Source organism: Emys orbicularis, chromosome 19, assembly GCF_028017835.1.
Source record: "Emys orbicularis isolate rEmyOrb1 chromosome 19, rEmyOrb1.hap1, whole genome shotgun sequence".
Classification (NCBI taxonomy): domain Eukaryota; kingdom Metazoa; phylum Chordata; order Testudines; family Emydidae; genus Emys; species Emys orbicularis.
In genome coordinates this window covers 23,405,846-23,432,641 of record NC_088701.1, presented here as the reverse complement: position 1 = coordinate 23,432,641, position 26,796 = coordinate 23,405,846, and the positions used below count along the sequence as shown (strand labels likewise).

General features: G+C 63.5%; 1 protein-coding gene across 1 annotated transcript; it reads left to right on the top strand.

Moving 5' to 3' along the window:
* On the top strand, nt 1–26,796 carry KCNH3 (potassium voltage-gated channel subfamily H member 3). Its single transcript, XM_065419345.1, has 15 exons — nt 1–79; nt 9,033–9,266; nt 9,543–9,674; nt 12,396–12,526; nt 12,945–13,194; nt 14,474–14,631; nt 14,900–15,107; nt 16,168–16,449; nt 17,571–17,770; nt 18,299–18,548; nt 19,316–19,527; nt 23,939–24,228; nt 24,551–24,648; nt 25,895–25,971; nt 26,200–26,796. Exons 1-15 carry the CDS (start codon nt 1–3, stop codon nt 26,794–26,796), a joined length of 3,198 nt encoding a protein of 1,065 aa, XP_065275417.1.

Sequence of the window (26,796 nt, the reverse complement as noted above, 5' to 3'; positions counted from 1 at the left end):
ATGCCCGCGGCCATGCGGGGGCTGCTGGCGCCCCAGAACACCTTCCTGGACACCATCGCCACCCGCTTCGACGGGACACGTGAGTGACCCCCGCGCCCATCACCCGCGCGTCCGGGCTCCGGGCTCCGCGCTTGGGGGGGGGGGGGGGCGCCCGTTGCAAAGGGCGAGGAATCGCCACCGACCCGGGTCTGATCTCCCCCCCCCCGCCCCCCGCAGCCCCTGGGTCGTGCTGGGGGAGCCGCCCGGGACATGAACCGGTTCGGCCCCCAGTCACCGCCCGGCCCCTGGGACACGAGGCTCGTTGGGTTGAACCGGGGGGTTGTTTTCAGTGGGACCTTCCGACTCCCAAATGCTCCCGCAGGCTGGAACTGGGGTCCCGCTGTCCGGGCTGGGCCTGGGGGGGCGGGGAGGGGGGTTGTGCGTGGGAGGCATTTGGGGCCAGATCCAAAGTCTGGTGAAATCCACCGGAGTCATCTGGTTATTTCGAGTGTCTCCTTCACCCCCCCGAGTGACGTGCGTTACATCGGCCCGAGCGGGAGCGCAGTGTGGACAGCCGGCGCTCCCGGCAGGGCACTGGGGGGTTCCCTTGCTGGGCTGTGGGGGGAGAACCCAGGGCAGTGGCTGGCGCCAGGGGAACTTTCCGGCCAATTTCATTTGCTCTGCGGGGTCTAAAACCGCCTTGGCCTGGTGGCCACTTCTGCTGGCCAGGGTCAGGCCCCGCAGGGGGGCCAGGGGCGATCGGTTTCCTGGCTTCTTCGAGAGCCCCGGCCACAGGCTCAGGTCTGTCCCCAAGTATTTGGAGTAGCCAAGTCCTGAAGGGGGGGGGGAGGGGAACCCAGAGGAGCGATTTAATTCACCCCCGGCTGAGCGGAGTGACAATGTCTTTAGAGCCTGTGTCTTTTAAGGGGCTTTTAAAACTGGAGACACAAAAAACCCACCCTGCGATAATCTATAAATACCCCGTCCGCTTGTGTAATACTCAGTAACATCCCAGCAGCCGGGCTGATCCGTAACGTGAGCATTATCCCAGCCAACCCGGCAGAGCTCTCTCTCACACACACATATATATATATATATATATATATATATATATATATATATATATATATATATATATATATTCACACACACACACACACTGCCACACACACACACAGACTCACACGCACAGCGACACACACACAGCGACACAGTGACACACACACACAGCAACACACACACACAGAGCGACACAGTGGCGCACACACACACACATACAGAGCCACACACTGCCACACACACACACAGACTCACACAGCGACACACACACACGCACAGCGACACACACACAGCGACACAGTGACACACACACACAGCAACACACACACACACACAGAGCGACACAGTGGCACACACACACACACAGAGCCACACAGTGCCACACACACACACACACACAGACTCACACAGCGACACACACGCACAGCGACACAGTGCCACACACACACACACAGCGACACACACACACAGCGACACACACACACAGAGCGACACAGTGCCACACACACACACAGTGCCACACACACACACACAGACTCACACAGCGACACACACGCACAGCGACACACACACACAGAGCGACACAGTGCCACACACACACACACACAGTGCCACACACATACAGGAGCTGTTATACTGGGTGCGATCCAAGATGCAGCAGGGAACTTGGAGTGCGAGTTACAAACTCCTGTGAACTGGTTTGGCCCCGGCCTGCTGCCGCCCTTCCAGGAAAATCCCCAGATGTGGCGTTTGCACCCAAAGCAGCTGCTGTTTTCTTGTCTGTTTTGGAAAAGTGAGATCCGGGGGGGCAAACAAGCGGCTCTTGGAAAGGGGCAGTGAGTTCAGTCCAGCCCAGGGATCAGAAAGGCCAGTCTCGCTGATGGATGCCCAGAGACAGCCGGTGTCACAGATCTCGCTCCTGGGTAGTGGAACTGCGCAAACAGCGTTTGCTCCTCTCCTCTGGGACGAAACGAGTGAGTCTCTCGTCATGCCGGAGAGAAAACAGAACCCAGATCTCACAGCGCCCACGGCTCCAGGGGGTTCTCCAGCCTGGCTGGTTTTCTAGATCTGCTCTGGGGATTACGTTGGGGCAGGAGGACAGACAGACCACAATGGCTCCTTCGGGCCTTGAAATCTAAACTCAAGGAGCTGTAGTAACAGAATACGCACAAACACACAAACACACAACACGCACAAACAGACACACACAAACAAACATGCACAAACACGCGGACATACACACACAAACAGACACACACGCACAAACATGCAGAAACAGACACACATGCACAAACAGACACACACACAAACATGCACATACATGCACACACACAGGCACAAATACATGCAGGCACAAACACGCACACATGCACAAACACAAGCAGGCACAGGCACAAACACATGCAGGCGCAGGCACAAACACACACGCACAAACACACACAAACATACGCAGGCACAAACACGCACACATGGTGCTGTGCAATTACACACCAACCGACTCCACAGTGCTGCTGCTGTCCGTGTCTGTGTGTAGAGTTCCCACTCGCCTGCGGCAGCGTCATTCTTGGGTGTGCACAGACACAGCCTGTGGCTGGGGGGGGGGTACAATATGTGATATTCACACTCATGAATAATTCTACAGCTCTGCTGTTGTGCACATGTGCGAATATGGACCATCGCGTACCTACCAGAGTGCTGTTGTATCATAGCTACGGGAGTGAGTGTGTCCATGTATCCGCACACACAATGCAGCACCACTCTTGTGATCGGCAGCTACACACTGAGGGACACTCGTGCATGTAGTTTCTATTTCTACAATCGGGTTCTGTGTCGGGTGTGCAGTGTTCCCCTGTAGAGGTGTCAATAGTTGCGTATATCCACACACAAATGTATGTGCAGTCGGATTCCTACTCCGGGCGTACTGGAGTGCCTGTGTAGTGTATACAGAGTGTGTGTGTACACAGATACACACACACACACACAGTATTGATGTGTATATTGGTGAGATATTGGTCAGAGGCCCATGCAGCCGCCCGCCCCCCCCCCCCCCGGGGGCCCTGGCTCACTCCGTGCGCCGGACGGCCTGTTCCTGGGGGCCACGACGCAGTGAACGGGGCTGTCTGTTAGGTCACTGGCTCTTGAGCCAGCAGGGCTGCCGTGAATGAAGCCAGGGTCTCGTGGTGAAGGCAGAAGAAAGCTGCCCTGGAGAGCTGGATTCTATCCTGGCCTCTGCCACCGAGTCCCTGGGCAGTGCTGGGCATGTCACTGACAGCAAAAATGGTGGTAGGGGGTGTCCCCCCCCCCCCCGCCCCCGCAGACGTCTCAGGGTCTGGGTGTCCAGTATAAGCCAGCTGGGGCCTGAGTGTTGGCCTGGCCTGGCGGAGTGAGCACCGGGTTCGGAGTCAGGCGGCCCTGAGGGCTAATTCTGCTTCTGCCCCGATTCACTTTGTGGCCTGGGGCACGTCTCTGTTTCCCTGGCTCTCCCGGGGGGACTACGGTGCTGTCAGGGGCAGCGAGGGGACCCGAGAAAACCCCGGGAGGAAATGGACGTTTCTGTTCCTTGCAACAATGGCAGGAGCCGCTGACTGAGCAGGATACAAATACTGAACAGTTGCCTCCTTCTCTGGGCCCTGCCCATGGCCTGGGCCACCGGGGCCGTGTGCTGGGCAGGGGGCTTGGCAGGAGAGAGCCCAGCTGAGGTCTCCCTCCTCCCCGCAGAAGACGTCTGTTTCCCAGGCCTTTCCCGTGCCCTGTGCTGCTGCTTCGGCTGGGACGCGGGCCCAGCACTGGGGAATAGTCACCTTCAATGAGGATTTTGCCCTGCTGGCGACACAAGCTGGGGCTTACAAAGTTGCTATCTCAGCCAAACCTGGCTGGAATGTCATGGGACAAAGAAAAGGTACTTCCCTGGCCCCAGGGATCTCTCCCTGCTGCATGTCACCGGCCTGCTGCAAACAGTGGAGGTGGTTTTTTTAATGAAAGGGGTCAGGCAAACTAAATACAGGGGTCACATCCAGCTCCCTCACAGGGTGTGTGAGAGAGAGGTCACACCAGCACGGCTGCTGGGCTCTGTGTGCGTGTGCACAGATGGGCCAGGGTCACTGCTGGAGGGGTCTGTGTGCCTGAGGATGTGGGGGGCTCTCTGGGTTAGACAATCCTGTGTTGATGGGCATGTGATGTCCATTTCTCCAGTGTCCTTGCTGCAGGCTGGGGTGGGTGGATGATCAGGTTTGGGGGAACGTCAGTCAGCCCTTCCCCTTCTGTTATAGTCCTGCAATGGATCCTTGACTGTGTTGATCTCTGCTGGGCATTGGGACCTCACCCGCCAGCGCCTGGCCAGGGCCCCCTGGATTCAAACCCAGCCCCAAAGATCCCACCCCAAGTGTTCTGCAGAGCAGCAAATGAGTTCAGCACCTCGGCCAGCTCCCTGAGTTCCTTCCCGCCCCGCAGGGCCAATCCGTGGTGTGGGAGGCCTTGGCCGGGGTCAGGCGCGCCCCAAATCCCCACTAGGAACAGAGCTTCTAGGGATGGGGTCCCTGGCCTCGGTTTGCCAGAGCTGGGAATGGGCGACGGGATGGATCACTTGATGATTCCCTGGTCTGTTCATTCCCTCGGGGGCACCTGGCACTGGCCACTGTTGGCAGACAGGACACTGGGCTAGACGGACCCCTGGTCTGATCCAGTCTGGCCATTCTTATGTTCTTAGCTTCTTTGTGGGGCTTGGAGCCCGCCAGACGCGGATCTGGCTTGGAGTTCCTCGGGCCAGCAAACATCCAGCACCGGGACGGCTGGGCTGACGGTTCAGACTTTGAATTGACCCCTGGGTTTGGTTCCCAGCTCTGCCACGGACGCGTCATCGCTCCGTACCTCAGTTTCCCCTCTCTAGGTCTCTTACTCTGTGCCCAGTGGGCTTCGAGGTGCTACCCGTAACCCATCGAACAATCTCCCTGAAACCAAAGAGGGCAGCTTGGGAGTGAGTGTTGTCCAGAGCGTGGGCCCCTGACACCCACCAGCGAGCGACGGCAGCCCGTGTCTGTGGACAGCAAAGCAGATGCCCCGTGGCGTGCAGGCAGCAGTGAAGCTCAGGGGTGTGGTGCCAGGAGCTCCCCCTCTAGGCTAGGTCAATAGACTTATCTCTGGGGAAACTGAGGCAAAGGGAGGGGATGAGACAGGCCCAAGGTGGCGCTGGGCTCCCCAGGCCTGTGGGTTAGCTGCCAGCCCAGCTCTTCTCACTGGGGCATGGTCCTGAATGTTCAGCTGCAGAAACCTCCGGGCCCATCTCTGCTCATGGCCCTGAGGTGGGCAGCAGCCCCAAAATACCAGCCCGGCATATGTGCCTCCATCTGTCTGCCCAGCAGGTGGCCGGTTCCCCCGTCCTCCTGCTCCGCCTACTGCCCACAGCTCCCTGCTCTCCCGCGGGCAGCGAGGATCCCCCTGGGCCCCAACCCCGCTGCTGGCCTGGCAGCTCCGAGGGCCCCCTGCTCGCTCCAGGGCCGGCCTGAGGCTGCTTCCTGCTGCTTTGCCAGCCCAGTCTCCTGCAGAGGCGTCCGGCCTGCAGCTGCATTGGCTGCCCCTCGTGCCATGAGCGCGTCAGGCCTCAAAGCGGCGCCAGGTTCAGCCCAGTCGCTCTGTGGCTGGGAGACGTCTAAGCAAACCCCCAAGGCAGCCAGGGAGCAGGCGGGGGCTCAGTAGGGGGCGCTCGTCCCTCCGTCAGTGCGGCGCTAGGGGGCCTGTGCTGCAGGACGCAGGGCCGAGGGGAGACCAGCCCGGCCCCAGCCCTGAGCGAGCGCTCGCCCCGAGTTTGTTCTACAGACAGACTACTTTCCCTGAGTAGGCGGAAGGATACGGTTATAGACAGCAGCATGTGGTGTCCCCGGGTATAAATAGCCTTCGCTGAGAACAGAACAATAGCTCTGCCACCTGTGCTGGGGCCGGGCCCTGGGGGGCGGGGGAGGCTGCATGACTGCCCCCCCGCCCTGCGCCCCCTGCACACGCCAGCTGTCACGCACACGCGTGCTGCTCGCGTGGGATCACATGCCACGGGCCAGATCCCAACCCAGTGGGGCCAAGCGGGTTAATCTGAGCCTGGCTGGGAGCAGCCCAAGCCGGGGGCCTGGGGGAGGCCTGGCGTCTGCCCTGTGCTGGGGGGGGGGATGTAGGGGAGACAGGTGGGAAAGGGACGTGCCCCAGTCTGCTGATTTTGTCCCTGAGGCGAAGCTCTGAGCGGGGGGGAGCCTGGCTGGGGCTGGGAGTCAGGACGCTTGGGGTCTAGGCCCTGCTCGGGGGGGCGTTCAGAGCCCTTGGAGCGGGAGACGTGAGGTCCCTTCCCAGCTCTAGCACTGACCCACTGGGTGACTTTGGACAATTCCCATCTCCTCTCTGCCTCAGTTTCCCTGTGCTCCAGACACTGCTTCTCCACGCACCCGGCCCGGCTGGCTGGGGAACGGAGGCAATCCTTGCTCCAGGAGCTGATTGCTATAAATACCCGAGCCCCTTCCCCCTCCCCAGCTTGCAGTGAGTAACAGCAGCAGGCAAATTACAGAGCAGGGCCTGGGCGCCCGCGGCACACGCCGCGCTGTCAGCCTGGGGTGAGCAGGGGTGTCGCGAGGAGCCGGCTGCGCCCGAATTCCCTTGGAATTGCCAGGGGGTGCGGCGCCAAGCCCCGAGACAAGCCTTGGTGGCGATGCGGGGGGCCCTCGGGCTGGGGTCCGATCCCCAGAGGCAGGTTCCTCGGGGAGGCCCAGGGGCCTGGCTGTAAACAGCAGAGACTGAACATGTGGCTCTGGGGTTCGCACAGGTGGCCCTGGCGCGGTGCGGCGGGAGGGGACTCGCTGGGCGTGATGCCAGTCCCTCCGGGCTTTTCCTGTGCCCTTCTCAGCCCCAAGCCTGGGTGCCAAGAGGGCGCTCGGCAGGGATTGCGCAGTGCTGAAATGCAGCTGCCTCTGGGGTGGGATGCAGCAGCTGTTGAGCAGCATGTAACCATGCTGCCCAGGGCTCTGCGGTTCAGGCTGGGGGTGAAATCTCCCTGCTTGGGCCCCTGCTCTCTCTGCAGCGCCTGGGGTCAGAGCCAGGCTGGGGCGGGGGGGGGGGTCATGTTAGGGCCTTGAAAGGAACAAGTCTCCTGTTGAGCAGCCCTGACCCCCAGTGGGGTTTGGGCCAGGCCGGAGCCACGGGCTGGGTTATCCCCTCGGTGGCTGGCGCTGGCTTGGAGCTGGGGAAGGAGACGCAGCCGGCCGGGGTGTGTGGGTAGCTCTCCACCCTGGCGGGCTGGCCCGGCTCCTCATGGCTGTTTGGCCCTGAGGGGATCGCATCATCTCTGCGCTCCCGGGGAGCCCCGGCCACATGGTCCCAAGCACAGGGCGAGGTGCCCTGGCCAAGGCCCCTGTGGTGGCAGGAGATTAATTTGGGGAGATGCCCCAGTGCCCAGCCACCGACCAACCCCCCCACCCCCACCCCACCGCGGCTGTTCCCATCCCTCACAGGGCTGGAGCGTGAGCTGGGCATTGAAATCCTCTTCCTGTGACGGGCCCAAGCCCCAGGCGGAGCCAATGAGCCCAGCCTGGGCTGGAAAACAACCGCGGACACTGCACAGACACATCCCCGCGGCCCGAGCCCTGCGAGCCCCCATCAGCTGGCCCGGGCCAACGCGGGTCTCTGATTGCAGGGCAGACAGAGCCCGGCGCCGGGGTGTGAGCGCGGCCGAGGCCCGGCTGGTGCCGCAGGCTGGGGCAGGAGGCCAGGCCAAGCGCTCTCAGCTGTGTTGTTGTTTAAGCACCGGGCCCATCTGGGACCCCCCTGGGGGGGCACTTTGCGGCTCAGCCAGGCTGGGGTGCAGCGACGCTGCCTCTCGGGGCAGCCGCTCCTGCAGCTGAGCGCAATTAGCCGGTGGAGCCGCCCCCAGGGGCCCCTGTTACCTGGGGTGATTTACAGCCGCAGCCTGGGGAATGGGCAGCTCCTGGGCGCTGGGGGGGGCTGGGCTCCGGGGGGGGATGTCCCCTCCCCCCAAAATCCCCTTTAGTTTTGGGAACCCGTGTTACATTCCACAGCGGGGCAGAGCCCCCCCAGCTGCCCCCGGCCTGGCCCCCACATGGAGCAAGGTCCCCAGGGCGGGGGGCACAGGGGGGTCAAGCTGGGAGCAGCCGTTCTCTCCCCCCCACCCCGCTTGTGTCCCCCCCTTGCTGCTGTTCAAATGCAAATGTATGCAAATGAGGCAGGGCTGGGAGTGGGCTCCGGCTCTCAGCTGGTGCGAACGAGGCAGGTTCTGTCCAAATGGCGCAGAGATGACTAACCGCGCCGGGAGCCACGGGGTAAAAATAGCTCGAGCGGGGCCTGCGGGTGCAGACACCCCCGGGCACGTGGAAGATGGGGGCTGGGCACCTGGGCTCCCCTCCCCTCATCCCAACCTTCCAGTCCCGCCCGCCCCCCCCACCGACCACAGCAAGACCCACCGGCCTGGCGCTCCCCAAGCCCTGCCCCAGTGCCTTCCTCTATGCCCTGCTCCGTGCCCGTCCCCACGCCCTGCCCCGGCGCTGGCCGCTCTGCCCTGCTCTGTGCCCATCCCCACGCCCGGCGCTGGCTGCTCTGCCCTGCTCTGTGCCCGTCCCCATGCCCTGCCCTGGCGCTGGCCGCTCTGCCCTGCTCTGTGCCCATCCCCACGCCCTGCCCCGGCGCTGGCCGCTCTGCCCTGCTCTGTGCCCGTCCCCACGCCCTGCCCCGGCGCTGGCCGCTCTGCCCTGCTCTGTGCCCGTCCCCACGCCCTGCCCCGGCGCTGGCCGCTCTGCTCTGTGCCCGTCCCCACGCCCTGCCCCGGCGCTGGCCGCTCTGCTCTGTGCCGGTCCCCACGCCCTGCCCCGGCGCTGGCCGCTCTGCCCTGCTCTGTGCCCGTCCCCACGCCCTGCCCCGGCGCTGGCCGCTCTGCCCTGCTCTGTGCCCGTCCCCATGCCCTGCCCCGGTGCTGGGTGCCCGTCCCCACGCTGGCGCCTCGTGTCTTGCAGACAGTAACTTTGTGCTGGGCAATGCGCAGGTGCGCGGCACCTTCCCGGTGGTGTACTGCTCCGACGGCTTCTGCGACCTGACGGGCTTCTCGCGGGCCGAGGTCATGCAGCGCTGCTGCGCCTGCACCTTCCTCTACGGGCCCGACACCAGCGAGCTCGTCCGCCAGCAGATCCGCAAGGCGCTGGACGAGCGCCAGGAGTTCAAGGCCGAGCTGCTCCTCTACAGGAAGAGCGGTGAGTGAGCGGGACGGGGCAGGGCGGGGGCTCGGTGCCCACCAGGGGCCCATGTGCCACCCACCACCGGCAGTCTGTTTCCAGCTGCAACTGGGAGCCGGGACGCCCGGGTTCTCTCCCCAGCTCTGCCCTGCTGTACACGCTCAGAGGCAAGTCCCTCCGTGCCTCAGTTTCCCCTTCAGTTCTGATGGGAGGGCTAATCCCCTTGGCGCCCTGGGGGGTAGGGGGGGCGAGCACAGCGCTCCGGGCCGTTAGCAGCTCCCCGCTGTCCCCCAGGTGCCCCCTTCTGGTGCCTCCTGGACGTGGTGCCCATTAAGAACGAGAAGGGCGAGGTGGCGCTTTTCCTGGTCTCCCACAAGGACATCACCGACAGCAAGAGCCGGCCGGGTGCGGAGAGCTGGAAGGAAGGTGTGTGTGGGGGGGGGTCTGGGGGGGCATTGTGTGGGGGGGGTGTCTGCAGGCAATCTCCATGGCAACTGGGCCTTAGAGACAGCCCCAGACACTCACGCTCGCTGGCCAAGCAAATCGTGGGCCCTTCAGAGGCTGGGTCACATGCAGGGTAACAGCCTGCTACTGCTGCCATCTGGTGGAGTGACTCCTCTAGCTCAAATAACAGGAGTACTTGTGGCACCTTAGAGACTAACAAATTTATTAGAGCTTAAGCTTTCGTGGGCTACAACCCACTTCTTCGGATGCATATAGAGTGAACCATATATTGAGGAGATATATATACACACATACAGAGAGCATGAACAGGTGGGAGTTGTCTTACCAACTCTGAGAGGCCAATTAAGTAAGAGAAAAAAAACTTTTGAAGTGATAATCAAGATGGCTCAGTACAGACAGTTTGATAAGAAGCAAGTGTGAAAATACTTACAAGGGGAGATAGATTCAATGTTTGTAATGGCTCAGCCATTCCCAGTCTTTATTTAATCCTGAGTTGATTGTGTCTAGTTTGCATATCAATTCCAGCTCAGCAGTCTCTCCTTGGAGTCTGTTTTTGAAGTTTTTCTGTTTTAAGATAGCCACCCGCAGGTCTGTCAAAGAATGGCCAGGCAGGTTAAAGTGTTCTCCCACTGGTTTTTGAGTATTATGATTCCTGATGTCAGATTTGTGTCCATTAATTCTTTTGCATAGAGACTGTCCGGTTTGGCCAATGTACATGGCAGAGGGGCATTGCTGGCACATGATGGCATATATCACATTGGTAGATGTGCAGGTGAACGAGCCCCTGATGGTATGGCTGATGTGATTAGGCCCTATGATGGTGTCACTTGAATAGATATGTGGACAGAGTTGGCATCGGGCTTTGTTACAAGGATAGGTTCCTGGGTCAGTGTTTTTGTTCAGTGATGTGTGGTTGCTGGTGAGTATTTGCTTTAGGTTGGGGGGTTGTCTGTAAGCGAGGACAGGTCTGTCTCCCAAGATCTGTGACAGTAAAAGATCATCTTTCAGGATAGGTTGTAGATCTCTGATGATGCGCTGGAGAGGTTTTAGTTGGGGGCTGAAGCTAGCCTCTAGCTCAAGCTGCAGCGGCCTGGTCCGTGAGTGGAGAAGGGCCCAGGTTGGATGCGGGGGTTGCGTGTTACACAGATGCACACGACACGCGTGCGGAATGGATTTCGCTACGTGCACCAATATGGAGGTGACGTGTGACACATCACAAAATTCATGTGGCGGGGGTGGGGCCGAGGGGTTTGGAGTGTGGGAGGGGGCTCGGGGCGGGGGGGACGGGCTCTGGGGTGTGGCCGGGGATGAGGGGTTTGGGGTGTGGCAGGGGGGGTGGGCTCTGGGGTGGGGCCAGGGATGAGGGGTTTGGGGTGTGGCAGGGGGCTCGGGGCAGAGGGTGGGGGGTGGGCTCTGGGGTGGGGCCAGAGATGAGGGGGTTGGGGTGTGGCAGGGGGCTTGGGGCGAGGGCAGAGGGTGGGGCCAGGGATGAGGGGTTTGGGGTGTGGCAGGGGGTTCGGGGCGAGGGCAGAGGGTGGGGGTGGGCTCTGGGGTGGGGCCAGGGATGAGGGGTTTGGGGTGTGGCAGGGGGCTCAGGGCTGGGGGGCGGGGGGGACGGGCTCTGGGGTGGGGCCAGGGATGAGGGGTTTGGAGTTTGGCAGGGGGCTCGGGGCTGGGGGGCGGGCTCTGGGGTGGGGCCAGGGATGAGGGGTTTGGGGTGTGGCAGGGGGCTTAGGGCTGGGGGGCGGGGGGGGTGGGCTCTGGGGTGGGGCCAGGGATGAGGGGTTTGGGGTGTGGCTCGGGGCGAGGGCAGAGGGTGGGGCCAGGGATGAGGGGTTTGGGGTGTGGCAGGGGGCTTGGGGCGAGGGCAGAGGGTGGGGGGTGGGCTCTGGGGTGGGGCCAGGGATGAGGGGTTTGGGGTGTGGCAGGGGGCTCAGGGCTGGGGGGCGGGGGGGACGGGCTCTGGGGTGGGGCCAGGGATGAGGGGTTTGGGGTGTGGCAGGGGGCGGGGGGGTGGGCTCTGGGGTGGGGCCAGGGATGAGGGGTTTGGGGTGTGTCTCAGGGCGAGGGCAGAGGGTGGGGCCAGGGATGAGGGGTTTGGGGTGTGGCAGGGGCTTGGGGCGAGGGCAGAGGGTGGGGGGTGGGCTCTGGGGTGGGGCCAGGGATGAGGGGTTTGGGGGGTGGCAGGGGGCTCAGGGCTTGGGGGCGGGGGGGACGGGCTCTGGGGTGGGGCCAGGGATGAGGGGTTTGGGGTGTGGCAGGGGGCTTGGGGCTGGGGGGCGGGCTCTGGGGTGGGGCCAGGGATGAGGGGTTTGGGGTGTGGCAGGGGGCAGGGGGGTGGGCTCTGGGGTGGGGCCAGGGATGAGGGGTTTGGGGTGTGGCTCGGGGCGAGGGCAGAGGGTGGGGCCAGGGATGAGGGGTTTGGGGTGTGGCAGGGGGCTCAGGGCTGGGGGGGGGGTGGGCTCTGGGGTGGGGCCAGGGATGAGGGGTTTGGGGTGCAGGCTGCCCTGGGGCTGCGCCAGGGAGAGAGGACTCCCCCCCCCCCCCCAGCTCTCTCCACAGCAGCTGGACTGGGGGGAGGGGCGTCGGCACAGCTTAGAGGGAACGTAGATGCTGACGCCCTGTCCCATTGCCCCCCCGGGGTGCCCCTAATGTCCGCTGCTCCCCCCCTCTCTTGGGCAGGTGGGAAGCGCCGGTTCAGCCGGGCTGGCGCCACAGGATTCAATGCCAACCGGCGCCGGAGCCGGGCTGTGCTCTATCACCTCTCCGGGCACCTGCAGAAACAGGGCAGGAGCAAACACAAGCTCAACAAGGTGCATGGGGGGGGCTGGGCTGTGAGTGGGGGGTTGGGGACAAGACCATGAGTTGGGGCTGGCGGTGGGGGGTCCCTGAGGGAGGGCGGGGGGCTGCCTGGGTCGGAGGGGTCCGGGGGCAGGCTGGTGGGGGTTCCCTGGGGGAGGGCGGGGGGCTGCCTGGGTCGGAGGGGTCCGGGGGCAGGCTGGTGGGGGTTCCCTGGGGGAGGGCGGGGGGCTGCCTGGGTCGGAGGGGTCCGGGGGCAGGCTGGTGGGGGTTCCCTGGGGGAGGGCGGGGGGCTGCCTGGGTCGGACAGGTCTGGGGGCAGGCTGGTGGGGGGTCCCTGGGGGAGGGCGGGGGGCTGCCTGGGTTGGAGGGGTCCGGGGGCAGGCTGGTGGGGTTCCCTGGGGGAGGCGCTGACCCCGGCCCCTTGCCCAGGGCGTGTTTGGGGACAAGCCCTCGCTCCCCGAGTACAAGGTGGCCGCGATCCGGAAGTCTCCCTTCATCCTGCTGCATTACGGCGCCTTCAAGGCCGGCTGGGACGGGCTCATCCTGCTGGCCACGCTCTACGTGGCCGTGACGGTGCCCTACAGCGTCTGTGTGGGCGCCGGCTCCGACGAGGGGCTCACGGCCGGCCGCGGCCCCCCCAGCGTCTGCGACCTGTGCGTGGAGATCCTCTTCATCCTGGGTAAGGAGTCTGGGTGCCACACCCTGCCCGGCTACCCCACTGCCAGCTCTGCCGGTGCCCCCAATCCCGACCCGCAGCCCCCTGCCCGGCTACCCCACCGCCAGCTCTGCCGGTGCCCCCCAATCCCGACCCGCAGCCCCTGCCCGGCTACCCCACCGCCAGCTCTGCCGGTGCCCCCCACTCCCGACCCGCAGCCCCCTGCCCGGCTACCCCACCGCCAGCTCTGCCGGTGCCCCCCAATCCCGACCCGCAGCCCCCTGCCCGGCTACCCCACCGCCAGCTCTGCCGGTGCCCCCCAATCCCGACCCGCAGCCCCCTGCCCGGCTACCCCACTGCCAGCTCTGCCGGTGCCCCCCAATCCTGACCCGCAGCCCCCTGCCCGGCTACCCCACTGCCAGCTCTGCCGGTGCCCCCAATCCCGACCCCCAGCCCCCTGCCCGGCTACCCCACTGCCACCTCTGCCGGTGCCCCCAATCCCGACCCGCAGCCCCCTGCCCGGCTACCCCACTGCCAGCTCTGCCGGTGCCCCCCACTCCCGACCCGCAGCCCCTGCCCGGCTACCCCACTGCCACCTCTGCCGGTGCCCCCCACTCCCGACCCGCAGCCCCCTGCCCGGCTACCCCACTGCCAGCTCTGCCGGTGCCCCCACTCCCGACCCGCAGCCCCCTGCCCGGCTACCCCACTGCCAGCTCTGCCGGTGCCCCCACTCCCGACCCGCAGCCCCCTGCCCGGCTACCCCACTGCCACCTCTGCCGGTGCCCCCCAATCCCGACCCGCAGCCCCCTGCCCGGCTACCCCACTGTCAGCTCTGCCGGTGCCCCCACTCCCGACCCGCAGCCCCTGCCCGGCTACCCCACTGCCAGCTCTGCCGGTGCCCCCAATCCCGACCCGCAGCCCCCTGCCCGGCTACCCCACTGCCAGCTCTGCCGGTGCCCCCCAATCCCGACCCGCAGCCCCCTGCCCGGCTACCCCACTGTCAGCTCTGCCGGTGCCCCCACTCCCGACCCGCAGCCCCTGCCCGGCTACCCCACTGCCAGCTCTGCCGGTGCCCCCAATCCCGACCCGCAGCCCCCTGCCCGGCTACCCCACTGCCAGCTCTGCCGGTGCCCCCCAATCCCGACCCGCAGCCCCCTGCCATCCCAGCCCTGGCTCTTTGCTTGGTGCTGCTCGCAGGCCAGGACCTTTCCTCCCCACGGGGGCTGCGCTGAGGCCATTGAGCTCAGTTCACTGGTGACTCCGCCCCCCCACGTTAACCCCGCGGGCGCTGTGCTCCCCGCAGACATCGTGCTCAATTTCCGCACCACCTTCGTCAGCAAGTCGGGACAGGTGGTGTTCGACCCGCACTCCATCTTCCTGCACTACCTCAGCAGCTGGTTCCTGCTGGACCTGGTCGCCGCCCTGCCCTTCGACCTGCTCTACGCCTTCAAGGTCAACGTGGTGAGTCGGCCCCGGGGGGAGGGGAGGGCCCCGGGGCTGGCGTCGCAGCCGCAGGCCTGGAGCCCCCAAGCACCAGCAAAGCCGGGAATTCAGCTCCCCAGGGACCGTGGGACTGAGCCAGCCCCACTCCAGCCCCCAGCCAATCTCCCCCTTGGGCCCACCAGCTCCAGCCCCATATCGGCCTCTGCCGGCCTCAGCCCAGCCCTGCTGGGTGTCTGGGGGAGCCCCCGGCAGTGCCCTTCCCCACCCCCGCGCTCTCTCCCCGCAGTATTTCGGGGCTCACCTGCTGAAGACGGTGCGGCTGCTACGGCTGCTACGGCTGCTGCCGAACCTGGACCGGTACTCGCAGTACAGCGCCGTGGTGCTGACGCTGCTCATGATCGTCTTCGCCCTGCTGGCCCACTGGGTCGCCTGCGTCTGGTTCTTCATCGGCCAGCTGGAGATCGAGAGCAGCCGCTCGGAGGTGCCAGAGATCGGTATGTGGGACACACGCGTGTGCACGGGGCACCCCCGCCGCGCTGCATCACACGTGTGTGATTGCACACCCAGTCACAACAAGCGCACCCGCCGCTCTGCACCACATGTGTGCGATTGCACACCCAGTCACAACAGGAGGACACCTGCTGCTCTGCACTACGTGTGCGATTGCACACCCAGTCACAACAGGTGCACCCGTCGCCCTGCACCACACGTGCGATTGCACGCCCAGTCGCAACAGGTGTGCACCCGCCGCTCTGCACCACACATGTGCGATTGCACACCTAGTCACAACAGGAGGACACCTGCTGCTCTGCACTACGCGTGCGATTGCACACCAAGTCCCAACAGGTGCACCCGCCGCTCCGCACCACACATGTGTGATTGCACGCCCAGTCACAACAGGAGGACACCCGCTGCTCTGCACTACGTGGGCAATTGCACACCCAGTCATAACAGGTGTGCACCTGCTGCTCTGCACCACACGTGTGCGATTGTACACCCAGTCACAACAGGAGGACACCCGCTGCTCTGCACCACGTGTGCAATTGCACACCCAGTCACAACAGGCATGCACCTGCCGCTCTGCACCAAACGTGCGATTGCACACCCAGTCACAACAGGCATACACCCACCGCTCTGCACCACGTGTGTGTGCACAGGGCACACCCCAATACGTGCACCTGCCACTCTGCACCACACAGGTGCAATCGCATGCTCAGTCACAATAGGCGTACACCCGCTGCTCTGCACGACACGTGTGTGATCGCACACCCACTCACAACACGTGTGCACCTGCCTCTGTGAACCATGTGCCCACATGGGGGAGCATGCATAGCTACAGACATACATGTACACCCCCAGCACGCAGTCTGAGGTGCCCCTACTAAGCCCATCCCCCGCCAGTGCGCCCCAGGCTGCCCTGCCCCTGCCTTGGGCTCGCTCACACCGTGGGGCAGGCCCTCCCTCTGGGCCCCTGCCCCAGCTCGTCCCAGCCTGGGGGGCTGCTTGTGCTCTGCCCCGGGGGGGCTTTGACCCATCTCCCCCCCCCCCCCCCAGGTTGGCTCCAGGAGCTGGCGCGGCGACTCGAGACCCCCTACTACCTGGCGAGGAAGAGCTGCAGATCCCCGGCCAACGGGACGGGCCTGGGGGGCCCCCCCGGAGCCAACTGCAGCCTCAACGGGAGCAGCTGGGAGCTGCTGGGGGGCCCGTCTCTGCGTAGCTCCTACCTGACCTCGCTCTACTTCGCCCTCAGCAGCCTGACCAGCGTCGGCTTCGGCAACGTCTCGGCCAACACCGACACCGAGAAAATCTTCTCCATCTGCACCATGCTCATCGGGGGTGAGGGGGCGGGGGGGCAGGGCACTGGGCGGGGGAATCAGGGCCCCCGGACGGGGGGCACTAGGGGAGTGGGGGGGCTGCAGGACATTGGGTGCGGGGCACCAGGGGAGCAGAGCCCTCAGGGGGAGGCAGACACAGGACCGGTGGGCAGGGCACTGAGGGTGGGGGACTGCAGGGCTTTGAGGCCAGGGTGAGGGGCACCAGGGGGCTGGGGGTGCTGGCAGAGGTGTGAGGGGCTGCCTGGCGGGGAGGGGAACCGGGGCATGGAGGGTGCCCGGGGGGGTTAGGTGCTGGGCGAGGCCGGAGAGGTGTGGGGGTTACTGGGGATGACCAGCAGGGGAGGATCAGGCTGCCCCCCAATCTCTGTACCAGGACCCCAGTGACCTCGTCTCCTGGGCACTTTGCATCCTGGCCTCCCACCAAGGGATGCGGCTCGGGGAGCCCTGGGGGGGCCTGTGGGGAGATGTAGCCCCCACCCCCAACCGCCTGTGCCCACCCCATCCCACAGTCTCACCCGGGCTCTGGATACGGCGACGGGCAGTTGCCATGGAGACGGGTGAGCGCCTGTCGTGTGAGTGGGCGGGCGGGCGGGGGCTTCGCCCACAGACGCTGCCAAGGGGGATCACTAGCCGCAGGAGGTGTCCCCCTCCCCCGCCCGGCACCCAGGCGCCCCCTGCTCTGCCCCCCATGGGTGGCTAATGCCCCTCACTCCCGACCCGCAGCCCCCTGCCAGCCCAGCCCTGGGCTCCCTCCCCAGAGCTCTGCCGGTGCCCCTCACTCCCGACCCACAGCCGCTGCTAGCCCAGCCCTGGGCTCCCCCCCAGCTCTGCCGGTGCCCCTCACTCCCGTCCCGCAGCCCCCTGCCAGCCCAGCCCTGGGCTCCCTCCCCAGAGCTCTGCCGGTGCCCCTCACTCCCGACCCACAGCCCCTGCTAGCCCAGCCCTGGGCTCCCCCCCATCTCTGCCGGTGCCCCTCACTCCCGACCCGCAGCCCCCCTGAGTGGGTCTCTACCAAGCGCTTGGGTGGGAGCGATTGGTTCAGCCACGTTACACGGAGCCTGCCCAGGCGTCCGGGCTCCCCGCCCCCGGCCAGGCCCGACCCCGGTCCCGCTCTCCCCGCAGCGCTGATGCACGCCGTGGTGTTCGGGAACGTGACGGCCATTATCCAGCGCATGTACGCCCGGCGCTTCCTCTACCACAGCCGCACCCGCGACCTGCGCGACTTCATCCGCATTCACCGCATCCCCAAGGCGCTCAAGCAGCGCATGCTGGAATTCTTCCAGACCAGCTGGGCCCTGCACAACGGCATCGACACCCACGAGGTGAGCCCCCCCGCTGGCCCCCCGACCCCTTGCCCTCCAGTCCCCCCCGCTTTCCTACCCCTCCCCCGCCAGCCCTCGACCCCTCCCTCACCCACCCCCGGCTGTCTCACCTCCCCCCCGCCAGGCTGGCGGGCAGGGCCCATGCATCACCCTCTGCCGGACTCCTGGGGGAACAGAGTGAGGTGGCGGGGGCTCATGGACTGGGATGGGGGTGGGGCCTTGGGGCATTGAAAACTGTGTTCACATGAAAGCTCTCACTCTAAGAGCCGAGTGGGGGGTTCCTGGGCCTGCTGGCAGGCTGGGGGCTCCATAGGGGGCTGGCCTAGAGCAAGGGGGGAAGTCGGGCCCCCCCAGGGAGCAGCCTGTTTTGTCTCTTCTGAGGTTGGGTTCTTGTGTGCGTGTTTTCACTCTGCCATCTCTGGGCGCACCTCCTGGGCGGGGGGGTGGTGGTCTGGCAGGGGGGGAGGGGCTGGGCCACCCGAGCGGGAGCTGGGCTCGTTAATTCTGCTTCCTCCGGCCCCCGCCCAGCTGCTGCGGAGCCTGCCAGACGAGCTGCGAGCCGACATCGCCATGCACCTCAACAAGGAGCTGCTGCAGCTGCCGGTGTTCGAGGCGGCGAGTCGGGGCTGCCTCCGCGCCCTCTCACTCAGCATCAAGCCGGCGTTCTGCACCCCGGGCGAGTTCCTCATCCGCCGTGGCGACGCCCTGCAGGCCCTCTACTTCGTGGGCTCCGGCTCCATGGAGGTGCTGCGGGACGACACCGTCCTGGCCATCCTAGGTCTGAGCCCTGCTGGGGCGGGGCGGGGAATCAGGCAGGGATGCACACTCTGCTCGGTCACGGTGCTGGCTAAACCAAAGGCTTCACTGAGGATGTGCCCCTCACTCCCGACCCGCAGCCCCTGCTAGCCCAGCCCTGCCCCCCCCCAGCTCTGCCGGTGCCCCTCACTCCCGACCCGCAGCCCCTGCTAGCCCAGCCCTGGGCTCCCCCAGCTCTGCCGGTGCCCCTCACTCCCGACCCGCAGCCCCTGCTAGCCCAGCCCTGCCCCCCCCCAGCTCTGCCGGTGCCCCTCACTCCCGACCCGCAGCCCCTGCTAGCCCAGCCCTGGGCTCCCCCAGCTCTGCCGGTGCCCCTCACTCCCAACCCGCAGCCCCTGCTAGCCCAGCCCTGCCCCCCCACCCCAGCTCTGCCGGTGCCCCTCACTCCCGACCCGCAGCCCCTGCTAGCCCAGCCCTGGGCTCCTCCCAGCTCTGCCGGTGCCCCTCACTCCTGACCCGCAGCCCCTGCTAGCCCAGCCCTGGGCTCCTCACCCCCACCTCTGCCAGTGCCCCTCACTCCCGACCCGCAGCCCCTGCTAGCCCAGCCCTGGGGGTCTCTGCTGGTTTTGTGGTATAGGGATGGGGATGAGCTCCCCCCCCCAAACCTCAGCGGGAGCAGAGGCAGCGGCTGTTCCCCCCCCAGGGCCCCAGATGGGCTGTAACGCCTGGGTGGGGGGGCACTGGGCCTGCTGCATCCCTGGGCCTCAGCGACCCGCCGTTTGCTCCTAGGGAAGGGCGACCTGCTGGGCTGCGACCTCTTGGGCCAGGAGCGCGTGATCAAGGCCAACGCGGACGTCAAGGGCCTGACCTACTGCGACCTGCAGTGCCTGAGCCTGCGGGGGCTGGGCGAGAGCCTGGCGCTGTACCCCGAGTTCGCCCGCAAGTTCCGCCAGGAGATCCGCGCCGAGCTCAGCTACAACCTGGGCAGCGCCGGGGCCCAGGTGAGGGGCGGGGCCGGGGCGGGGCAGCGAGCGCCCCCTAGTGCTTGGCTGGGCACCTGGGGCGGGGGCTCACCAGGGGCGATCTGCTCCAGCCCCAGTGCAGCGGGGGGAGGGGGTGCTCACCCCGACCAGTCGTGCAGGCCCAGTGCAATGCTGGTTGTGACGGCGCTGCCTGTGGGAGCCGGCTGAGGTCACTCAATCAGGGTGAACTGCAAACAGAACGGGGCAGACAAACCCCAAACGCTGGTGGATCTTCCAGTGCTGAGATTTACCAAACAGCTTCTATAGTATCTCACTGGTTACTCAGAAGTCCAAACAAGGCAGTTCCCTTAAAGTGCCCAGCCTCAGGCCTCCGTCCAGACACACGTCAGACATATGATGATGAATCTGAAAATCTTCTCATATCATATAAAAGAAAAGGTTCTTCCAATCCCAAAAGATCAGCCACACACCCAGGTCCAATGATAACTTAGATCCTACCCAAAATACACGCTATAGTCAATTCTTGTTAACTAAGCTAAAATTGATTACAAAAGAAAAGAGAGAGAGTGTTGGGTAAAAGATCAATATACAGACAGACTTGAATTCAATTCTTGAGGTTCAGATACATAGCAGAGATGAGCTTGTAGTTGCCAAAAGTCCTTTTAGAAATAGTCCAGAGGTTATAGTCCAATGTCCATATTCAGGGTGACTCCAGTCAGTGACTGGGGATCTCAATCCTTGTGGCTTAAGATTTCCCCCTCTTGAAACCCAAAGCAGATCTGAGATGAAGCAGGATCGTGTCCCACGGTGCTTATACATTTCCAGCAGCCTTTCGGCCTGAGAAAACAATAGGCTTAATTCTCCTTCCAAACATCCTGGCAATTAGCACAGGGTAATTTATCCATTAAACAGTTCAGATACAGGTTACCACAACCTTCAAAGAGACAGAGAGACAATAATACCATTTCCCTCAATGGTCTTCCTAAATGTTAATATTCCTTTTTTGATCTTTGAATCAAAGCTATAGCAATAGACAAGACTTGTTTGCTTACATCCCAAGCCCTGAGCAAACATCTCCCCTTCTACCTCTAACACTGCCGGCTGCATTTCAAAGCTCTGTTCATTTACGTAGGTCAGGTCAGTGTGAGTTAATTAACTCTTTCTGGCCCTGTCACCTTTCAATATCACACTCCTAACGTCACACTGGTCTCACACCGCTCCAGGGCAGGGGTTGGCCCCCCGCCCTACTGAGCCGATGGGGGGCCCCTCCCTTCCTCCCCCAAACCATCACTTAACATTCCTTACACTTAGTCAAATACCCCCACAATAAAAACAAATCAACACCCACGGAGCTGCAGGAGTGAAACGGGGACGCAGGCAGAGTCCAGCAGCTGAGCGGGGGCGACCCAGTTTATTGCACCCAGTGCAGCATGTCTGATCACCTGCCCTATGGGCGGGTGGCGTCTGTGTGCGCTCGGTGCAAGGAGCCGCAGAGACCGCGTATGGGCTTTGGAGACCAGAGTGGCCGAGCTGGAGGAGCTGAGGGGGACAGAGAGGTACATAGAGGAGACTTTCCGGGACCCAGTAGAACTGTCCCAGCCCCGTTCTGACAGCCTTTGTGCTGTTGAGGAGGATGAAAGTCCCAGGGAAGGAGAACATCCAGCCGGAGCAGAGGGAAACGATCCCATAGTTGGGACCCTCCTTCCAGATGAAGTCGTGGTCTCCTTTCGCACGGAGGATACCTCTCCGGGGGAGGGAACTCCAGGTATTAGGCAGAGACAGGTAATAGTAATGGGCGATTCGATCATTAGAAACCTAGAGAGCTGGGTTTGCGATGACCGGGAGAACCTGCCTGGTGCGCAGGTTGCGGATCTCTCGAGACGTCTAGACAGACTGATGTGTAGTGCTGGGGTGGAGCCGGTGGTCGTGGTACATGTTGGTAACAGTGACCTAGGGAAGGGTAGGAGAGATGTCCTGGAGGCCAAATGTAGGCTGCTAGGTAAGAGATTGAAGACCAGGACTCCATGGTAGCATCCTCTGAGATGCTCCCAGTTCCACGTGCAGGGCCACAGGGTCTCACTGCATGGCTGAGACAATGGTGTAGGGAGAAGGGGGTTAGATTGACTAGGAACTGGGGAAACTTAAGGGCTGGGGGAAAGCCAACAGGTGCAGAGGAGCTCGTGGTTCGAACAGAGACATCCCATAGAGGAGGATCTCTTAATGGAGATTGTCTATGTCCTAGTACGGAGGAGAGGATGGAAGATGATAAAATACAGGTAGGATCTGATGAGAAACAGTCAAATGAAAAAAAGCCCCATTCAATTACATCATGTAAGGGGGAGGGATTGCTCAGTGGTTTGAGCATTGGCCTGCTAAACCCAGGGTTATGAGTTCAATCCTTGAGGGGGCCACTTAGGGATCTGGGGCAAAATCAGTACTTGGTCCTGCTAGTGAAGGCAGGGGGCTGGACTCGATGACCTTTCAAGGTCCCTTCCAGTTCTAGGAGATGGGATATCTCCATTAATTTAATGTAATGGCAGACAGTTAAAAAGTGACAAGTTTTTAACGTGCTTATATACCAATGCTAGGAGTCTAACTACTAAGCTGGGTGAACTAGAGTGCCTCGTATTCAATGAGGATATTGATAGAATCGGCATCACAGAAGCTTGGGGGAATGAGGATAATCAATGGGACACACTAATACCAATGGGACACAATAATACCAGGGTACAAAAAGATATCGGAAGGACAGACCAGGTCGTGCTGGTGGGGGAGTGGTGCTAGATGTGAAAGAAAGCGTTGAATCAAATGAAGTAAAAATAGTAAATGAATCAAACTGGCCCATAGAATCTCTCTGGATAGTAATCCCAGGCTCTACTCATAAGAATACAGCGGTAGGGATATATCACTGACCACCTGACCAGGATGGTGCTAGTGACTGTGAAATGCTCAGGAAGGTTAGAGAGGCTATTCAAATAAATAAAAAACTCCATAATAATGGGGGAGTTCAACTATCCCCATATTGACTGGGTACGTGTCACCTCAGGACAGGATGCAGAGATAAAGTTTCTTGACACCTTAAATGACTGCTTCTTGGAGCAGCTAGTCCTGGAACGCACAAGCGGAGAGGCAATTCTTGATTTACTCCTAAGTGGAGCACAGGATCTGGTCCAAGAGGTGACTAGAGCTGGATCGCTTGGTAATAGTGACCAGAATATAATGAAATGTAACATCCCTGTGGTGGGGAAAACACCACAGCAGCTCAACACTGTAGCACTTAATTTCAGAAAGGGGGACTGCACACAAATGAGGAGGTTAGTGAAACAGAAATTAAAAGGTTTAGCACCAAAAGTGAAATCCCTGCAAGCTGCATGGAAACTTTTAAAAGACACCATAGTAGAGGGTCAATTTAAATGTATCCCCCAAATTAAAACACATAGTAAGAGAACCAAAAAAGAGCACCGTGGCTAAACAACAAAGTAAGACCAGCAGTGAGAGGCAAGAAGGCGTCCTTTCAAACGTGGCAGTTAATTCCTAGTGAGAAAACTAGAAAGGAGCATAAACTCCGGCACGTGAAGTGTAAAACTAGAATCAGCAAGGCCAAAAAAGATTTTGAAGAACAGCTAGCCAAAGACTCAAAAAGTAATAGCAAAAAATTTGTAAGTACATTAGAAACAGGAAGCTGCTAAACAACCAGTGGGGCCACTGGACGATCAAAATGCTGAGGGAGCACTCAAGGACGATAAGGCCATTGTGGAGAAACTAAATGAATTCTTTGCATCGGTCTTCACGGCTGAGGACGTGCGGGAGATTCCCACACCTGAGCCGTTCTGTTTAGGTGACAGATCTGAGGAACTGTCCCAGAATTCAGCAATGAGTCACCAGGACCAGATGGGAGTCACCCACGAATTCTGAAGGAACTCAAATGTACGGTGACCAGATGTCCCGATTTTATAGGGACAGTCCCGATTTTGGGGCCTTTTTCTTATATAGGCCCCTACTCCCCACCCCTGTCCCAATTTTGTAGACTATCACAGGGTTCAGAAAAGTGCTAGATAAGTTCCTGGAGAATAGGTCCATCAATGGCTACTAGCCGGGATGGGCAGGGATGGTGTCTATAGCCGCTGTTTGCCAGAGCTGGGAATGGGCGATGGGGATGGATCACTTGGTGATTCCCTGCTCTGTTCACTCCCTCTGGGGCACCTGGCATTGGCCACGGTCGGCAGACAGGACACTGGGCTGGATGGACCCTTGGTCTGACCCAGGCTGGCCGTTCTGATGTCAGTGAGAAAAGGCACTCGGCCTCGGGCTGGGCGCAGGCATCACTCGAGAACCCCTGAGGCAGGGGGCGGTGACCTGGCTCCGGGCATGTGGGGCAGATGCAGGGCCAGGGAGCCCCTCCCCCGCACTGACCCCTTCTGCCCCCCAGGCCGACACCAGCTCGCTGAACGGCGACAATCCCCTGCTGGAGGAGAAGGCGGCCGAGGCTGCGCAGGACGCCCCGGCGCCCCCGCCCCGCTCGCCAGCTGGCCCAGCCCTGGAGCCCTCCGAGGCACTGTCCAGCCCCCAGCTGCCCCCTGACTGCCCCCCATCAGCCGTGGGAGCCAAGCTGCTGTCGCCCAGGAGGGGCGGCCTGCCCCGGACGCGGCGCCTGCCACCCGCTGCCGGCCTCCAGCTCCACAGCCTGCCCTGGATGGGGCCCCCCGACCTCAGCCCCAGGTAAGGTGGTGCCAGGGTGGGGGGGGGAGTGAGGCAAACACGGGGTCGGGGTGTTTCCTGCTGGTTACCCCGGGGCTGGGCACGCCCAGGTGGCTTCAGGCAACGAACCCTATGGGGCGGGGGCAGCCCAGGGGTAATGGGAGCGGGTGGGGAATGGAGCCCCCATGCTGGGTAGGGCCCCGTGGCTCCCCCAGGCTGGACATCCCAGGGCTGATGCGGGGGGGGGGGGGATCCCAGCCTGCTTCCCCTGCCCTGTGCTGGGTGGCCCTGGGGCTGATGGAGCCTCTGTCCCCCCCGGTGACGGTGCCGCTCTGCACTACAGGGTGGTGGACGGCATCGAAGAAGACGCCTGCGGCTCGGATAAGTCCATGTTCAGCTTCCAGGTCGGCCCCAACTGCAACAGCCCCTCCCCTGGGCCAGGTAATGGCAGCCCCCGGCAGGGGGAGGCTCTGGGGCACTAGGACTCCTGGGTTCTCTCCCTGGGAGTGGGGGGGGGGGGCGGTCCTCTCCCCCGCTCTGGGTGGGGCTGGGACTCCTGGGGCTAGGACTCTTGGGTTCTCTCCCCTGCTCCAGGAGGGCTGGGACCTAGGACTCTTGGGTTCTCTCCCCTGCTCTGGGTGGGGCTGGGGCTCGGACTCCTGGGTTCTCTCCCTAGGAGTAGGGGGGGGCGGTCCTCTCCCCCGCTCTGGGGGGGGCTGGGGCTAGGACTCTTGGGTTCTCTCCCCTGCTCTGGGTGGGGCTGGGGCTCGGACTCCTGGGTTCTCTCCCTAGGAGTAGGGGGGGGGGGCGGTCCTCTCCCCCGCTCTGGGTGGGGCTGGGGCTAGGACTCTTGGGTTCTCTCCCCTGCTCTGGGTGGGGCTGGGGCTAGGACTCTTGGGTTCTCTCCCCTGCTCTGGGTGGGGCTGGGGCTCGGACTCCTGGGTTCTCTCCCTGGGAGTGGGGGGGGCGGTCCTCTCCCCCGCTCTGGGTGGGGCTGGGGCTAGGACTCTTGGGTTCTCTCCCCTGCTCTGGGTGGGGCTGGGGCTAGGACTCTTGGGTTCTCTCCCCTGCTCTGGGTGGGGCTGGGGCTCGGACTCCTGGGTTCTCTCCCTAGGAGTAGGGGGGGGGGGGGGCGGTCCTCTCCCCCGCTCTGGGTGGGGCTGGGGCTAGGACTCTTGGGTTCTCTCCCCTGCTCTGGGTGGGGCTGGGGCTAGGACTCTTGGGTTCTCTCCCCTGCTCTGGGTGGGGCTGGGGCTCGGACTCCTGGGTTCTCTCCCTGGGAGTGGGGGGGGCGGTCCTCTCCCCCGCTCTGGGTGGGGCTGGGGCTAGGACTCTTGGGTTCTCTCCCCTGCTCTGGGTGGGGCTGGGGCTAGGACTCTTGGGTTCTCTCCCCTGCTCTGGGTGGGGCTGGGGCTAGGACTCTTGGGTTCTCTCCCCTGCTCTGGGTGGGGCTGGGGCTAGGACTCTTGGGTTCTCTCCCCTGCTCTGGGTGGGGCTGGGGCTCGGACTCCTGGGTTCTCTCCCTGGGAGTGGGGGGGGCGGTCCTCTCCCCCGCTCTGGGTGGGGCTGGGGCTAGGACTCTTGGGTTCTCTCCCCTGCTCTGGGTGGGGCTGGGGCTCGGGGTCCTGGGTTCTCTCCCCTGCTCCAGGAGGGCTAGGTGCTAACCTGCCGTCTCCCCTTGCCCCAGAGAGCGGGTTGCTCACCATCCCCCTGGGCCCCGCGGAGCTGACGGGCGCCGACGCCATCGAGAAGCTGCGGCAGGCGGTAAGCGCGTGGGGGGACTCAGCACGTGGGCAGCCAGCGCCCCTGGCATTGTGCCCTGGGTGGGGCCCAGGGGGTGGGGGAGAGCATTGGTACGGGGTACCCGGGCACTGGATTCAGGGAGCCCCAGGCCAGGGGAGGGGACCTGGGCATGGTTCTCCCACCCAGCTCGTGGGCCCCTGCCTGGCACAGGGTGCTGCCCCTGGCACTCACCCCTCTCCCTGCCCCCAGGTGGCCGAGCTGTCGGGGCAGGTCCTGCAGATGCGCGAGGGGCTGCAGTCGCTGCGCCAGGCTCTGCAGCTCTTCCTGCTGTCCCAGCCGCCGGCTCCGCTCGCCCGCCCCGAGGGCACCGCCTCCTACGCGGCCTCGGCCTTCCCCAGCGCCACCCTGCTGCAGCCGCTGCGCGTGGAGACGGGCATCCCGGCTTTCTTCCTGCACAGGGCCGGGCCCAGCCCATGTCTCAACGCAGCCTGCCCCCGCGCCCGGCCTGCGCCCCCCTGGGCCTGGGGCCCGCCCGCCTCCCACAGCACCCCGTGGACCTCGGCAGGGGGGACAGACGCGGAGCTCGGCAGCACGTGGCCAGTGGCCGGCCCCAGGGACCTCACTGCTCCCACGGCAGCACCGGCCTCCCCTGGCCCCCATGGACACCACGGAGCCACGCCCCCGCCACAGGCTCCGCCAGCCCCTGAGACGGACCCCCAGGGACCTCCAGCTCCGGCCACTTTGCCTCTGCCCTGGGACCCGCCCGGCCTGGAGATGGTGCTGCTGGGCTGCCACGGTGCCATGAGTGCCCCCTGCTGGCCCCGGGAGGAGGGCACAGGCATGTGA